At 42.8% G+C, this 18467-nt stretch overlaps 1 protein-coding gene across 4 annotated transcripts in view; it reads right to left on the bottom strand.

Moving 5' to 3' along the window:
- Mpi (mannose phosphate isomerase) overlaps window positions 1-18467 on the bottom strand; it is a 169035-nt gene that overhangs the window by 102288 nt on the left and 48280 nt on the right. For 3 of the 4 annotated variants that reach the window (XM_068370558.1, XM_068370561.1, XM_068370560.1), the window contains exon 2: window positions 18002-18183. In XM_068370558.1, the coding sequence (XP_068226659.1) occupies window positions 18002-18170 (169 nt within the window). In that variant the 5' untranslated portion in view covers window positions 18171-18183. The remainder of the gene's footprint in view (window positions 1-18001; window positions 18184-18467) is intronic. The other variant, XM_068370559.1, reaches the window with a different exon arrangement.

The following is an 18467-nucleotide window of genomic DNA, read 5'->3' on the forward strand; positions in this document are numbered from 1 at the left end:
AAGGAACTCCCGGGTCGTGAGACTTAGAGGAGGAACCAGAGGTCTTTGAAGACGGGTTCGTACAATGTTTAGAGCCATGAGAAGTCTTGTGAGGCTTGCGAGCTTTGGGTAAGGTCCTTGAAGTAGACTTATCCTTAGGGGGAACCGGGTATGAACGTTGAGACGAATCACGGTCCCCAGAAAATCCAAGAAGAGAAGAGCGATCAGAAGAAGAAGAAAGAGCGGGGCTGAGGATAGGAATCTCTGCGCCGGACACACCTGCCTCACTTACCACCCTACCTGTATCCGGCTCGTCTAGCAACATTGGTTCGACGTCCAGGTTCATGGAGGCAACATTGTCCTCCAGACCTCCGGGGGCGTCCGATGGATCTTGCTCTGGGTCGATGAGACCCGTTATAGTGGCATCAATGTGGGCAATGATGGGAGCTGCCACATGCCTAGCCACAGCAGCTGAAGACTTGGCGTTGGGGTAAACCATGGTGCAGTAGTCCTCAGATAGGACGTACGGCCGCTTAGACTTCACATTCCGGGCAAACCCACCAACCCACACCTTCAGTGTGGCCCGAGCCGCAGACTTTTGCTCCGGGGATGCCTGAAATAATAGTGGGAATTATAAAAGGGAGACTCCCAATGGTCCTTCAAGACCATAGATATCTTACTAATAGTAAATAAAATAAGAAGGCAATATAGCCAACGGGACTCACCGAGTCAGATCCAAGGGTAGTGATGAGGTCGAAGCAAATCACAGAGTTATCCGGGTGCCATACCACAACGTCTTCCAGTTGAACCCCACAAGGGGCGTGAGATCGGCAGACGGAGTGGCCACAAGGCTGGTGCAGAACAGCTGCACAGGCCGGCGTCAGACAATGCACCATCTATAAAAAGAATAGTATATGAGAAACTGTAATTCTCTTAAGTAGGGGCGGGTCTGGAGGACCCGGGCCTAACATAGGTCTAACACAAGATTAGAGCTTAACTGTACTATTCTTTAAGTAGGGGCGGGTCCGGAGGACCCGGGCCTAACATAGGTCTAACACAAGAATAGAGCTTAACTGTACTATTCTTTAAGTAGGGGCGGGTCCGGAGGACCCGGGCCTAACATAGGTCTAACACAAGATTAGAGCTTAACTGTACTATTCTTTAAGTAGGGGCGGGTCCGGAGGACCCGGGCCTAACATAGGTCTAACACAAGGTTAGAGCTTAACTGTAATATTCTTACATAGGGGCGGGACCGGAGGTCCCGGGCCTAAACATAAGTCTAACTTGAAACTAAAGTATAGCAATCCATTCCGGTCAAGCCGGGAGCATAAAAAAGGATGCAATAACAAGGAATTAAGACACATGGTGTCTGATTTCCCGGGGCGGGGTAGACCCCGGGCCGGGAAATAAAGGTATATCCAATACCAATTCCTTTAGGGACTCCGGGGTAGTGATCTGTCATATATAATCATCATAGGAAATGTTATAAAATAATAGGGGGGCGGAACTGTAGCTAAGAACTGCCAATCGAACCCGGAGGGTTTCGTATAACATAAGCCATAATGAAAAGTGAATATAAAATAGGGTGCACCGGGATCCAACTCTGTTGACCGGTGGCCAACCAGACTAGACAGAGACGAACCCGCCGGGCCACCCGGAGGACAAAGTCCATAAACACTTAACTACCCCCTCTAAAAGGAGGGAAGGCAACGGTCCCTTAGTGGAGGGGGGAGAAGCCTAGCCTCCCACCTAGCTAGAGGGGGAGCGTGGGGGAGGATCACGTGATACGAGGCAGCAGGGCTACCAACTGACGATCCCCAACCAGACAGATCAAACGGAGTAATGGCACAAATATTCATTATAATAATAATAATAGCGTTAAATTATATGAATAAACACACAGAAAATTTTTGGGCAAGGCATGCAACATAATAATTAAATCACAAAAGACACACCTGATGGCTAAAAATAACATTGCCGACTTAGCACGAAGGTCGGCAGCCATAACGATACGTAAATGATATCGGCCCAAAAATTGAACCACGAGGATTCTAAACGCTAAATAATGAATATTCACAATAACAAATAATATCTGATAATAAAAATAATACACATAGTAACACCGCAAGTGAAAATTAAAAGCTCTCAAAAACAGGAGTACCAACTGTAGTGAAATCAAGCAAGATCGGTATGAACGAAGAGAATAAACTCCTATAATATAAATATTAAACGATCTAGGATGCTCAAAACACAGTAAAACCCAGCTTGGTACTTAACTTAGACGGTGTCTCCTGGGAAACCGACGAAGAAGCCATAATTAAATGGAAAATAACCAAAAATCGAGAGCACAAGCAAAAATGCGGGTTACTTTACTCGTCGTGCTAAAAGGAGTTGGGTTCTGAGCGGATGCATTGTTAGTAGTACCGAGTGAGGTTGAACGGCTCTCCTCTATTGGGGTTCTCTGTCGTGGATTAATCTAAATAGTGCGGGACCTCTGGAATATACGCCCAATTTTATACCGACACCAATAGGTGAGCGAGCTAGTTAACCTAGCACTCCTTTACATTTTTTCTCTGGTATATTTAGCAGTAAATTACCTAAGAATAAGTGCTAAATGGAGCTTATTCACTGGGCGGCACAGGTTCGAGCCCAGAAACTGCTGGTTATCATCTAAGAAATATTGCGTTTATAAAAAAGTACCTGGATGAAAATTCCGTAAAGAAACTTGAGATTAACTCCATTATTACCAGGATTGACTACTGCAACTCTATCTACTACAATTTACCAAAAGTGCAACTTGAGAAATTACAAAACATAATAAACAGAGGAGCAAGACTGATAAAAGGTGTCCCACCTAGAGAAAGGATCGCCCCTATACTAATCTATTTACACTGGCTGCCAATTAAAGTGAGAATTGAATTTAAAATATGTACAATAACCCACCAAGTTATCAGAACCGGGCGTCCAAAATACTTAAGAGAATTGCTACATATTGCACAGCCAACAAATCGTGTCGACACGAGAATAGTTACAGATGGCTTCAAACTATTGGAACCTAGATATATGTCTACTGTACCTTTAAATATGCGGCCCCGAGACTACTGTATATAATAAGCTCCCACAAAACATTCGAATCATTAAAGACATTAAGGCTTTCAAGAGGAAACTGAAGACTTTCTTATTTCATGAGTCTTTTGACAGTGACGATTTAACAATAAATGAAGAATATGAAACATGAAACGTCAAATACTCTGAACGAATAAGATAAAACGACTGTGGAGGTCCTGTAGAGAGTGGGGCTCCCCCTGCTGTATGGGACTGGAAAAGCAGCCATCAAAGTAAAGTAACTTTAATTAATATATACTCCGGATAGCAAGGTTGGTAGCGTCGCGGATCTCTATTATAGAGGTCCCGAGTTCGGTCCCCGCCTGGGACGCGAATACCGTGAGACCTTCTACTGGGGGGTACTCCCAGGGTAGGCGCCTGGGGGGGAGGTTAGAGGGGACTAGTGATAGTCCCTGCTGGCTAATGGTCGCCCGAGGAGGACGATGTAAATCGTCTCTGTGGAGACCTAAAACCCGCAACTTTAACTTTAGCAACTTTAATATGTATCTCCATGAAGATGGAATGACCATCGAGTCATAAACATGGTAGTTCGGTAATGACAGGTGGGTGAGGAGGGTCCTCTCATTCACTTGCGTGATTGAATCAAGCTACTTTGACCTTTGGACTCAGGGAGAACATTTATCAAAAACTTGTGTTTACATTGCCAGGGATAACTCATATTACAGAAAGGTGAAACTGCAATGTATGCATCCCATCATGGTTTACTGTACATAACACCTATGGATTTGGAAAACACGTCCACATCCTCTAAAAATCATTAATCTCCAGGTGACATTTGTCTTTCATCCACAGACCCAAGAAGACTGGGTCCTTCAGATATGTGCGCCCTGCACCTCGTTTGATGCATCGAGAACATAAGCATCTGCAGGTGGAAAGTTTTAGGAGACTATCCAGGTGAAGTTCTTGTCATCTAGATACTATGGAAGATTGCTTTAAATCTCTTGATCCACTACAATAGGATGGGAGGGAGGATCTCTGGTGGCTGACCAATGCTGCTTACGATGCTCCTGAAGCGAAATCTGGTGAAAACCCTTGTCCCAATTTTCTGCAAGGACAATAGATGACAAGAGAATTTCCTGTTGCTGAGCCGGAGTTCCAGTCTGGTCATGAATGGCTGTGCTACCTTCCTGAGCTTTCTGTTCCTGAGTTGCAGATCAGCATGCATTTAAGTTGTCCTCTGCTAAAGATTGAGATCTAACCTCTCAGTTTATAATGAACTCTTCATCTCCCTTTATCTTTGAAATATTGCTCACTACTACGGTGGCTTTCAATGATCCCCAAATCAGCCAATCAAGTTGTCTTTGCGAATAGACCCAAGCTGACATTAGGGTGAATAACTGTGTGAACACCTATGGACAGATTGAAGCACAGGGCCTTGAAGTGGTTCACTACTTCCACAATGATGAAGCTAAGGTGCTTACGAGAGAACTGATGAACAGGTATCTGAAAATGAGTGCTTAAAGTTCAATGAAAACATAAACCCTCCCACACTGTTGGAAAGGAGTTCATTATTATAAAAAAGGAGGAGATTATCCAGTGCAATGAGTTGGAAAGGAATGAGAACAAACTGCTTCCCTCTTGAATGTAGTTTAATGAAGAAATCTGTTTATGGGTGAGAAATTAACAACCTGCTTCCAACATCTAATTAACTCCACTAAGAAGAGTCAACTGTAAAAGACTGGAGACAAGTTGACATCAATTTCCAGAACATTATATACCAGCATTACTTTCGCCTCCATCAACAGTGCCCCAGCCTTCTGCAATCCTGAAAGGTATATAGGTCTGGAATTGGATCCGTACAGGCAAAAGAACAACGTAAAAAGATACTAACTAGGTACTCACAGCTCAGCCCAGTGTCGCTGCCAAATTTCCCAATGGCAGGACAGACCTCTCCCTATTCATGATAGTTGGAGAGAGGAATTGTCTACCTCAGCATCCCCCTCCATTCTTATCACTCTTACAGACTGAGCCTGGAAGGGGCCACAAAAGGGTGGAGCAGAGACTGTTACCTTATGACAGGAAAAAGCTGCTGAACTTTCCTACTGGGGTTGTGAGGGAGACCAAGCTGTCCTCCCAACTGAGTTGGAAAGCATGGACAACCCCCCAAAAAAACTCTGTTGCTATCCCTTTTGAAAGACCAGAATCCTCAAAAGGAAATTTGAAGGTGGATGAGTGTGTCATGTCTAACAATCCTCTTACACTGCCTTTACATTACAGTATTCTTCAAAAAGAGTGATAGGGAGTCCAGCACCAATCTGTTCTGAAGAGGGATGCTAGTTTCCATTCTCAATTATCATGAGAAGTGATACACAAAAGCATCCCTTCTCCTCAAGACAAACTTGGTTCAGAGGTGTGCTGTATGGCAGACAAAGACATTACAAGCCTTTCCTCCATACAGCACTAGCCAATGAAACTTTGCCTCTTCCTCTGGAGGCTGTTAACCTTATTAAACTAGAAATGTAGGCTACAGTGAGTGACTACTGGACAACAAACAATGCTGCATGGAAAGAGGACATGACAGTTGATTCTATAGCCATTAATCTAGCGGACAAAAAGAGAAAACATTCTGCCTTAATCCTATCCAGATGAAGGCCCACTGTAAGAGCAAAAACCAAGGGATCAACCTGGAGAAGAGTAGCACAGCTCCCATCTGGGACATACCACTTTCATTGCCAAGCAACAGGGAGGTAAGATCTTACAAGACTGACTACACGAAAGAGAACTCTCAGGTCCAGAGATCTTTATTAGTCAACCTTGCCGAAGACTCCTCTGGCTAACTCAAATCACTGTAGTCAATACAGTAAGACAAATTTGGAAGTAATTTGTATTTTTCCAAACTATACAATCCTGTAGCTATTTATAGGGGTATTACTTTTGGCAAAGCTGCAAGACGAGCCATTAGAATTTTCACGAGGGTTAACCGCCCACCCCCAGTAGCTAACCCTCTCACTCACACACCTGTGTTTGTTACTTTGCTTGGAGGTAGGACTTCCAGGGGGACTGGTGCTGGCAGGCCTATCTGTAGTAGGTTGGCCAGGGTTGAGATACTACCGCCAGAGAGTTATGGGGTCCTTTGACTGGCCAGACAGTACTACACTGAATCCTTCTCTCTAGTTACAGTTCACTTTTCCTTAGCCTACACATACACCAAATAGTCTGGAATTTTCTTAACAGATTCTCCTTTGTCCTCATACACCTGAAAATACTGAGATTACCAAACAATTCTTCTTCACCCAAGGGGTTAACTACTGCACTGTTATTGTCCAATAGCTACTTTCCTCTTGGTAAGGGTAGAAGAGACTCTTTAGCTATAATTGCAGCTCTTCTAGGAGAAGGACACTCCAAAATCAAACCATTATTCTCTAGGCATGGGTAGTGCTATAGCCTCTGTACCATGGTCTTCCACTGTCTTGGATTAGAGTTCTCTTGCTTGAGGGTACACTCAGGCACACTATTCTAACTAATTTCTCTTTCTCTAGTTTTGTTAAACTTCTTTATAGTTTATATTCAAATATTTATTTAGATGTTGCTGTTCTTAAAATATTTAATTTTTCCTAGTTTTCTTTCCTCACTGAACTATTTTCCCTGTTGGGGACCCTGGGCTTACAGTATCCTGCTTTTCCAACTAGGGTTGTAGCTTAGCAAGTAATAATAATAATAATAATAATAATAATAATAATAATAATAATAATAATAATAATAATCAATAATAATAATAAATGGCTACAAGTTTGTATTGTTGGGAAAATACCAATTACAGTACTACTAAATTTGTTATTTGTTCCATAAGTAAAATACAAACCAACGCTAATTATAGGGGTTGACTCAACGCTTAGGAGGGTGGAAGTCCCTGCCATTCTGGCTTTTTGGCTTTGACACAGGGATTCCCCTCTGTGTGTAGCACATAGTAGGTGCAAGCCACACACCTCGCAAAGACCTTGCTATGCATGGTCTGCGGCCTACACAAGCTGTATGTTTGTGATATTAGCAATGTGACTGTCAAGGTAAGAGTTATTCCGAGTCATCAGAATCATCCGAGGTCACCAAGATATAGCCAAGATATAGCCAATAACCCCTCGCCCGGGTATGGGGACGTAACAGTATTCACACAATACCAGGTTACATGAGGGAATAATGGTTTACCTGCAGTTGGTTGAGGTTAGCTTTGCAGAGGACCCTGGATGCTGATTTCCCCAAGAGAGGGGATGATGAAGTAAAGAAAGAGCCAGTTATTCTTATTCATTCACTCAGACTAAAACAGGGTAACCAAAGCCGTCAACCTCCTGCTACTTGTCCACCAAGGAGCTTAAGGAGTTAAACCAGGTGTTGTGCAGTCACCACAGGACACCTAGAGAATGTATCGAGTCTCCTGTGGGTTACGTCTTGCAGGTAATGGGCGGTGAAGGTCGTTTGACACTTCCAAACACCCGCTTGTAGAACCTGCGCCACAGTGTAGTTTTGTTTGAAGGCTATGGACGTAACAATGCCCCTGACATCATGTGCTCTGGGTCGACGTGTGGAAGGAGGATCTGGATTTAGTGCAAGGTTAATGACCTTGCGAATCCAGGCAGAGATGGTGTTCTTCGTGATAATCCTCTTGACCTTCCCCGAACTGATGAGGAGTGCTGGCACCAGGGGGCAAGCAGCCGATGTTCTTTTGAAGTAGTAATTCAAACTCCTTACTGGATATAGTAGCAGTTGATCTGGGTCATCGGTTACAGAATGGAGACTTGTTATCTGGAAGGAATCGAATCTAGGATCTGCTACCGCCCGGATTTTGAGTCTTTGCAACAAACTCTGGGACAAAGCTGAAGCTTACCTCTCCCCATCCCTTTGAATGGGCAATTTTATACGAAAGACCATTAAGTTCGCTAACTCTTTTGGCCAAAGCAGAGGCGAGTAGGAAGACCGTCTTCTAAGTAAGGTAGCGATCTGTTGCCTGGCGTAATGGTTCATAGGGAGGACTCTTCAGGGATCGAAGGACCCGAACCACATTCCATGGAGGAGGTCTCACTTCCGACTGGGGACAGGTAAGTTCATAACTTCATATCAGGAGAGAAAGTTCCAGCAATGAGGAAATATCTACTCATTTCAGCTTAAAGGGGAGACTCAAGACTGAGCACTAACCTTTTACTGCCAAAACCTAGAGGTGTATTTCCTCCCGCACGTGCACAAGGAACTCCGCTATTAGTATTATTATTACTACTTGCTAAGCTACAATCCTAATTGAAAAAGCAGAATGCTATAGGCCCAAGGGCTCCAACAGGGAGAATAGCCCCGTGAGGAAACAAAATAAGGAAAAATAAAATATTCTAAGAAGAGTAACAACATTAAAATAATATTGTTAACATCAAGACTAAGCAAAGATTTTCTGCCCTGAGGTATAGAAAAAAAAAAATTATCAAGGGGATAGTAGTATTGAGTGGAGATACACCTCTTCCACCACACCAACCACAGAATATAGTTCACTTTGCCTGGTAGAATGTGATAGAAGACTGCCTGAGGTACCCAGACATCCACTTTGTCACTGCTTGCGAAAAGCCTCTCTGCGAGAGATGCTGGATATCTCGTCACGAAGTTGCAGTGAAGTGACTTCCCTGTGGAAAATCTCTACATTAGGTAGCAGAAGCAGGGCATGGAAAGGTGACAACTATCTCGGTAACTTAGTAAGCATGAGTAGAAGGCCTGGTTGCTTGCTACCACAATGGAGCTATCAGGGTCATAAACAGATCTAGCGTACCCTTACCTTGTTGAGAAGTCTCCTCATTAGGCAGAAAGGGGGGGGGGACCCATAGACGTTCATGTTGCCCCACAGATGTTGAAAGGCATCATGAAAGGTTGCCTGTGAGTCTGGTACTGAAGAAAGTTACACCTGAAGTTTCCGGTTGAGGCACATCACGACCAAGTACAGAGATCAAATTGTCTTCATCAAATGCAGAGTTTCCACTGCCACATGGCAAGGCTTCTGTGAAAAGTACCTCCTAGCTTGTTTATATATACCACTACCATCATGTCATCACTCATCATCACTACGGAGTGACCTGAACAAAGCTGATGGAAGTGCTTAAATCTAAAAAAGCTACCCTTATCTCCTGGAGGTTTATGTGACAATACCGACCCGTACCATAGCCCAGAGGCCATGTGTTGCAACAGATGAGCCCCCACCCTTCTTTTAATGCATCTGTGATGAGCATCAAATCTAAGGAAGGAAAGAGAAGATCTACTCCCTACAAAAGGTTGAGATCTAACACCAACTAACAAGTCTCTCTTACTCTGGCACTATCGGAGCCAGAAGGTCCAGAGGGCCCCTATGTTGAGACCCGAGGTCCTCAGTTACCATTAAAGAAACCAAAAAAAAGGCGGCCGTTGGGACAAGGGCCCCAACTGATAAACTACAGATGAGCTTGTAGCCAGCCTTGCGAGAGGAAGTTATGAGCCACTTCCCTGAGTCTCTTGATTCTGCTATGAGAGATGGAGACACATTTCCTTCTAGGCTGTTGAACTGCATCCCGAGATATACTATATTTTGCAAAGGTAGAAAGAAGACTTCTCAAAATTTACAAACCCCAGGTTGTGGTAAAAGGGGAATCGTCTGTCTCGGAGTAGAAGAGTCTTCATAGTGTTCGCAAGAATCAACCAGTCTTCTAGGTAACAAAGGAGACAATTGCCATTGGCATGGGCCCAGGTTGATACTAAAGTGAACACTTGAGGTGCTGTGGACAGGCTGCAGCACATCACCTGGTGCTGGTAAATATTCTTTACAGTATGAATCTAAATAAGGACTTCCTTGACACTGCATGGATTGGGATTTGGATGGTATGCATCTTTTAGTCCAGTGTGAACAGGAAGTTCCTGGTCTTACAGCCTGTCTGACCATTTCTGTGGTTTTCATCTTGAACGGAGTCTCTAGAACAAACTCGTTCAGAGCTGAGAGATCAATGACCAGTCTTCAAACACCATTTCTACAAGAAAGAGTGGACTATAGAGGACAGGAGACCCGTTAATGACCTTTTGGAGAGCGCCCTTTTACAACATGGTGTGGACTCCCATTTGAAGGGCTAGATCCTTCTCTGATCCCTTCATGAAGGAATATGACATCACTGGATGCCGAGTCAGAGGGAGGTGTGAGTGAATGGAACATGGTATCCAGCTCTGAGGATCAAGATTATCCAAGGTTTGGCCCCAAGGATCCCCCATCTCTGCCACCTGTGTTTCAGGCATCCCCTCTATCAGAGGTAAGGCAGCACGATTAGCCCCAGCGTGAAATACCATGTTTGCCAGCTCTGCCCTTGCACCCTCGGCATAAAAGTGCTGCTTGGAGTTTGCCTTCTTCACACTGAAATGAATAGATCACCTGTCATTTTGCGAACCTGGTGCTGCACAGGAGACAGTCTCGGTGCAGAGGGGGGCCTTAGAGTGGGATTGAGATGTCACCGCCATATGGAGAAGCGAGTCTCAACTCGGCTTCCTCCGGCACTCTGCAACCCCATTAGTGTTTCTCGTGCAGAAAAGGGAAGGACACTCCACTGATAAACTGTAAAGACATAGCTCTTCTCTCTTTGGCACCTGCCTCTGGAATTTTGAAATAACAGTCAGGTCTTTTCTAAATCCAGTTTGCCCACTGGTTGACTGTTATGAGCGAGGAACTTAACAGCCCTCGCTCCAGAAAGCAAGACTGTCTTAATTACTTTTATCTGGATCTGCCAAATGCTCATTGTTAGCCAAATAATCAACCTAGTCAGACCAATAGTCAATCCATGATGAGGCTTGCAAAGTTGCCTTATCAATTCACTCCATGTTCACAGCTTTTGCAGTCGAGAATGTAACCTGTTGAGTCGACATCCTGTTAGCAGACATGCCTTGAGGCAAGGCCAATACAGCCTTGTCCAATGGCAAGGGCGAGGGATCGTCAAGTAGAATATTATAACACTTCTGTGGGATTAAGTAAGCAAGACATGTTACTCGCCCTTAGAGAGTCTTACCTTCCCATAATCTGGGAAATGACCTTCTTGATAGACCCCACCATCATTCTGGACATGGGCAGTTCAACCCTGGTCTCTCCGGGTTGTGGGCCTTGACAGAACGTATGGTAGACCATCACTCCCCTTAGGATGGGAGTAAATGGGATCCCAGAGTCTATTAATTTTACTCATGCAAGCTAACACCTATGTGAAGGTATAGTCCAACTCTCCTTGCTCGGTGGCAGGAGCTTTAGGGATGGCTGGTGCATGCAACACACCATCAGAGTTGTCAGTCATAGGCCTCAGATTCATCCAACATCAGACTTACACCATTAGGAGCCAGGGTTGGGTCAAGGTCAGTTACCCCAGGAGGGAAAAGAAATCAGGAGGACTTCTTGCGTTACTGCCAGAGGGTGACAACGCATCCTGAACGCTCTTTCGAAGTGTAGGTTCATCGATAATTTTCAATGCTTGGTTCTTTAGAAGCGCCTTTGCTTCTTTCCACTACGAAGGCTTGGCCGAGAAAGATGACAGGAGACTGACTTTCTCCTTCCGAGGGGCCGCCGCTGACTGCGAGGCATACAAATGCTCCACAGGAGTAGCAACGGCCTCCGAGGAAGGAATAACTGGTGCTGTTGACGAAGTGCTTTGCGCATGACCAAAATAGGATGCGCACCCCCTGATGGAGACAAGCAAGGCAAGGGTAGGATGGCTGAGAGTGCGTGTTGCCATCACTTGTACACATCAAACCAACCTGGTGCTTCCCTCGAAGTGTCACACACCCAAGTAAGGCCGTCCTCTCAAGATGGCGGGAGAAACGACCATCCCCTTACAGTGGAGGATCTTGAAGATTCTCCTGCTGAGTGATCTCAGTGTGTGCACTCACACCAGTGGGTGAACGTGCTCGACTGGAATTCCATTGAGAACCAAGCTATAAGAATCAGCCGAGGGCACATGACCAACTGGAAAGTACTCTCCTCCAGCAGCTCAGTGGGGAAGGTCTAGATCAACCCCTGAGGAGGCAGCTGTGCGCTCCTGCAGTGCCTCAAGTTTCAACACCTCCATAAGCTATTCCTTAGTGGGAGAACCCGAAAGCCAAAGTAAGGACACATATGACGCAAAGCACCAAGAGAGAGGCATTCCCCACGGGTGGCAAGTGCCGCCGTTTTGCTACGGGAATCCGCAAGGTCCTCCAAACCTGAAGTTTATCTATGGGTAAATGGACATCACTCGTATTCGATGGGTCCCCTGAGGAAGCTTATCGAGAAGAAGCAGAGGGGAGCGTATGAGGCGCTTAAGTTGGGACTTCTTCGACCTCAAGGAAGACACCATGGGTGAAGAATCCCTTAAACACTTCTTCTTCCATTGCTTATTGTAATGTTCCTACTGGGAGGATGACCACTCCCAACACTCATCGCATGGAGAAAACTGCATGCATGAGTGTTATCTGCATGTAGGGCAAAGGCAGTGAGGATTCGTCTCAATGATGGACATAAATGGGCTACTCTTCCATTAGGCCAGGACAAACTGACATGGTTGCAAGTCCTCAAGACCAATCACACCTGTAAAAGAAAAAGGAAACTTTATTAAGTTCATGGCCAGTAAATGTTTACAGGAAAGTGAGACAGCATGTCTTCACTCTACCAAGCCTAAAACAACAGTAAGGGATCTTAGTGGGTGAGTGTGTGAGAGGGATGTTCGGTCTAACCCCTGCTAACTACCGAAGGATCGTCGACACCTCGCGCAAAGGTTTACGGCTAGATTCCAGCTAAACTGAAAACACATATCCATATTAAAGAACCAAATGTTTGTATTTGTGTTGGAACAAACATCCACCTTCAAAAAAGGGATTTTGACGAAGGAAAAATCTATTTCTGGGGAGAGACCTGTGACGCCCGGTGAAAAAGTCCTTCTTTGTACTTTTTCTGATATAAATCTTCCAAATATACCAGAGAAAATTAAAAGCATGGAATGCAGAGGTTACAACCCTCGCGCGAGCACCTTGTTGGTACTGATTTGTGCTACAGTCTCTGTACCATAATTCACAGTTTAGGATGTGAGCTCCTTACTTGAAAGTACACTCAGGAAAACTTTCCTGTCTATGTAATTCTATTTTTTTTTTTAAGTTTATAGTGCAGGTTAATTGTAAATCAAAATTGTTTAGAAGGAGAAGGTCTTCTTCAGAGAATTTCTTTCTTCTTCCCCAGTTGATGTAGTGGTCCTAGTTCTTTTTCCCTGCATAGAGTACTTCTTTCACCAGAGCAACCTACTTAATTCATGGGTTTTTTGATAATTTTATGAGGTCTCAAATTTCCTTTATATATACTCAGTTTGGCAGTAGATAGGAGCTACAAAGGTTAGGTCTAGAGCAGAAGGGTTAACCAGAAAGAGACAACCAGGTAATGGCAAAGAATCAGTAGAGTGATGGCTTGTGACACAAACCACTACTTGTGTGGTGGTGAGGAAGAACCTACAGCACTGTGTCTGAAACATCAAATATCTGTATTGATAGGAAAAACTGCTGTCCTCAATATGGGAAAGGGTGAAAGGGAGACAACTTCTAGAAAATCCTTCAACTGGTTGGGTATTCATCCTTGTTTAAAGGACAGGGTAGAGCACCCTGCAAAAGACTGGCACTACCAACAGAAACAGGCGATATATAATTTTATATATTTTGTAATACTGGTAATAACTAGGCATAAAATATATCCATGGCACTCAAGGGAGTAGAAAAATTGGATGCGACTGGATGCAAAATTCTGTACGTCCAATGTTGCTCAAAAGGATTACACACAAGGTAGAAGCTTATCAATTATTCATGAACTATCCAAAACAGTAAGATAAGGCTTTTAGATATAATTCAGGCCATCGATATCAATCCTTTCAAATTAACTATTGTACTCAAAAGCCTCCTCATGTTAATTCAATAGTTTTGATGCCTGAAAGCCTGGACACAGTGACTCTTTGAAGATTGCTTAATCTTCAGATAAATTTTTGATCTGGTTTTGCTTTCTTAGAGCCAGAAATTGATATTTTGAGTGAGAAAGACAGAAGTCTATCCAGGTAAATAGAATTTCCATATAACATATATCATCTAATACCCTCAATTCTTTTATGATTGGAAAAAGGAAAAAATTGATGCTTTACCCATCTCATTTCCATCAAAATCTTATAAAACCCCAAATTTAAAAAGTACCTTCAGGATTGTTAAATCTCCTCAGCTGAGAGAATAAGGGAGGCAAGAGCTTGCTTGACTATCTAGACAGCAGGTCCAACAGTCGCCTCACCAAATTCATTACACTTACGAATGAGTGCAACGACATCAACTAAGAAACACTGTGACTAAGGGTTCTCTGCCTCCACTGTACCAGACCAAAGTCAGTTACCTCCTTCAAGAGGCTGTTCCTTTCTTTATGAGTACTCAATAGAGGCTAATGAAATACAAGGTCGTAAATGGCTACAATTTTCCATGGAAACAGAACCAAGTATCTGGTAGTATTATTAAAAGGGAGGAGATTATCCAGCCTAATGAGTCAGACACGTCTTACAGCATGTGCCTGAATAAATTCAGGTAGGATTAATTAAACTTAAATGATAAACTAGATAAAAAAACGGCTATAAATAGAAATAAAAATGTTATTAAAACTGTGTCTTTAAAATCTTTAAAAACTCAAAAATTGATAAAATGTCACAGTTGCAGATGAGAAAAAAATTTTTTTGTTTTCTTATAAAAGGACTGTATTTGCACAGAACAAGTTGTATGGTTAAAATCGTGTTGGTCTCAATGCACCTGGGAACTATTTCATGTGGTGTGCACATTAAAAACCCATGGATCAATCTCATATGACCAATATCCTATCTTGCTAAAATTTATTCCGTTCTTTTCCCTATATGGGCTGACGATTCCCATGGAAGACAACTGGTTTTATTTGCTTCTACAGCATTTAGTATTTTCTGATGCATTATTCCAAAATGTTTGCCATTTAGTTAATATAAAATTTTTATTGTGGTTATATAATCCTTACCAGGGACTTTAATGTCATGTTGAGATAAATTAATTGGCGATTTAACAACTCTATCTACTTTTTCATTACCACAACTCCACATTTACTGTTCTTTTAGTGAATAAAAGAGATGAAGGAGTTTTTAAATAAGTAATGTAAGTTGGTTCTTACATATGTAACCTTTCAGCATTTCCATGACCCTTCTCAAATACAGTAAAAATAGATGAGAAAATGTAAGAGTTAGCTTATCTTTAACTAATGTTTTGATATGGTTAACTCCTAATAAAATGACAGCTATACTAGACATAAATACTGATTTTTCAATTTGTCATGAGAACTAACCTGGGTTTTCAGCCATCTCTATATACAGTATTGAAAATGAGAACCTTTCCTCTTTAAAAGTTCTGAAGCATCTTGATTATAGTCACTTTGAGTATAACTATATTTTTTGATGACTAAAAATATGGGAGAACAGTAATCCCTCTCCATTTTGCAGCCTCAGTGCATTGCGGAGTTTCAAAAATATTCATAAAAAATTAGAAAAAATGGTGCGAAAGTTACGCGGGCGCTAGCGGAAGGCAGGGAGAGTACAGTACAGTAGAACATCAGGTTTCAACACGGAGATGGCGCACAACTCAAAATCCACCTCTCTGATTCGCTGGCAATCTCAGCTCCAGAATCTTGGAAGCTGATTGGCCGAGCCGCCGAGACGCTTTATCCCGCATCTCTTCCTGCCGTGCGCCCGGCGAAGGGAGACCGCATTCATTGCTCTCTGTCGCTTCGCTTGTGTTGCTTAGTCTTACCACGCGGAACTTTCAGCTGTATTTATATTACAGTATTTATACAGTACAGTACTTTATTTTATGTACAGTATATAATTTATATCATCAATATTTATTTACATGATTCTTTAATGTTCTAATGACAACACGCATTTATAGGGTTAATATACACTTATTGTTATTATATATACATGTACACAAAAAATGCATATACAGTATTCCAAAAATAGGGAGAGAACCTACTTCGCAGTTTTTCACCTACTGTATTGCGGTCGATTCTGATCCCCATTAACCGTGATATGTGAGGGATTACTGTATATTTTAATTTTTTTCATGATCCAAGGTGATGGAAAAGAGATGGCAGATTAATGTGTTTGTTGATTGTAACAGACTATTTTAGCCCTAAGAAGTAACAGGCATAGGGGTGATGCACACAGATGTAACGTGCCCAGTAGAAACCACCTTACTGGCCCGGGGCAACGGATTTGCTGGCACAGGGGCAACACGTACAGAGGCTGCACTCATAAAAGATACCTTCTTGTGTCCTCAGAACACTGGATTTGCTAGTACAGGCATCACTTGTACCAGGACAAAATTCTTTTTGTACCCTTCTTCATCTGTCACTTGGGTCACTGGCACAGGGGTGATCACAGGGGTACCTTTTTGGGCTGCACACTCACTGGCTTCTTTGAGGTCACCACTGGTTTGACTGGAATTGTGGTCATCACTATTTTGATTGGCAATGGAGACACCTGGGGTGGGGAAGTCTTGGTTATCAGATCCCTCAATAGCTAAGGAAGGAAGTAAAAGCCTTTCTCATGTCATTCTCGTTGACACAAGTCTGCATGGTAATCAGAGAGCTTCCACTGGGGAAACCTCACAAGTCACCAAATGATGAAAAACTCAAATGTAAATCTGAATTCTCCTGGCTCCTGATGCATACTCCCAGAGGACCAAGCCAGAGGCATTTAAGTAGAAGCTCCAGAGTCCTGTTGTCAATATGCAGGTAAAATTCCAATACAGTAGAACTTCTTCAGCATCATTTAGGGAGTTGCAAATGATGAAGCCAAAGATTTCTTACCATTTCCTTCTCCTCCTCAAAGCCGAACCTTGCCACTGCATGGGCGGTTAAGATCTACAATAGGCACATAGGGATGATTGACAACAAACATGCCCTCTACAAGAAGTGTAGATCTATAAACAGTTTTACCATTGATAATTTACAGCATCCACCCTTTCTCCTGCATTTGTGAATATCCTGAATTACTTACATAATAATAAGGGCAACCCAAAAACAATGCATTCAAAATGAAAAACACAAAAGGGTTCAACAGACTTTGGATTGGATGCAACAGTAAGTCTTAACTTGTTTCTCCCCCAAGACAAAAGTGGAGTCTTTGACAGGTAAATGGATGGGAATACTCGCCGACACTATAAACCTGTTGTTAAATGCCTCGCAAAAAAATTCAACAGCTATTCTAGCTCTTTTAAAGGACAAAAGGCTTATATAAGCATAGAAACAAACTGACATTAGCAATCCTCAAGGTTAACACTCAGATGGACATCAGGTATGCCAGGAAAATGAAGGCGATCACTATCATGTGTAAAGGAATTAGGAAACAATCAAGCCACATTGGATAATTCCCTCTCATTGAGGGGAAATTACCAAGTGAGCCAAGCTACACTCCTAAAAAAATTCATATTCTCTCTCATCAGCTGCAGGAATGATTTCTTCTGAAAGAGAACTGCAGTCTTGTCCTTCACAAAGGTACAAAATACCTGGGCAGAAGGTCTATAGAGTATCCTAGTAGGAACAAAATACTCTTTACAACACTACATGCTTATCTTTGATGCGTTTCCCCCTCTAAGCAAAATCACTCAAACATAAAAAATCACTATACCATACAAAAGTATTAAAGGATCCAACATTCAGAGAGAGCAGCAACAAGTACATCAGTTCTAGTTGCGGTTGAAGACAAAAGTGGCATAACACAGTGAGGAGGACAGGTGACTTTCCTCACCTACCTCCCACTAACTACTACACCTACGTTGTTAGTGAATTAATGGCCATTCTAGCTCCGCTGAAATCACACTATTTATAGGACGCAAGGTTTGTACTGCGTCCGTATAGGAACAAGGATGTTCTTACCTTTCACAACAGATGGGCCACTGGGATGAGTTCCCATCCACAACTCTGCAAAAGGCTGGTCATCTTTCACTTCAAGACTTGCTTGTGTAGCTTTTGCAAATTGGGCTACACTACTCTTTATGCCCTTAACTCCCCAGGCATAATTTTGAACAGCACAAGACAGTTCCATTATTGCCACCTAGCTGAAAATATATTAGGAAAATATTTATTAGGTATGTACTTCACCTCCAACTTACACAAACAACTCTTGCATCAATAGACCCTACTGCATTGGGTTTCAGAAGTAACAAAATCATTTTTACACACCTGAATGTCTAGTCTGATACATACGTGGAAACTCATATCATAGGAGAAGCATACAGAGATTGATAGCACAGTAAGGGTCCACTAGTTGGGGTGCATTGTTGGATAAACCTTGGTCACAAGGGTATAGTTGTGTTTTTACCAGTTGTTAAGTGTTCTTACG

This window comes from Palaemon carinicauda, chromosome 3 (genome assembly GCF_036898095.1).
Source record: "Palaemon carinicauda isolate YSFRI2023 chromosome 3, ASM3689809v2, whole genome shotgun sequence".
Taxonomy (NCBI): Eukaryota; Metazoa; Arthropoda; class Malacostraca; order Decapoda; family Palaemonidae; genus Palaemon; species Palaemon carinicauda.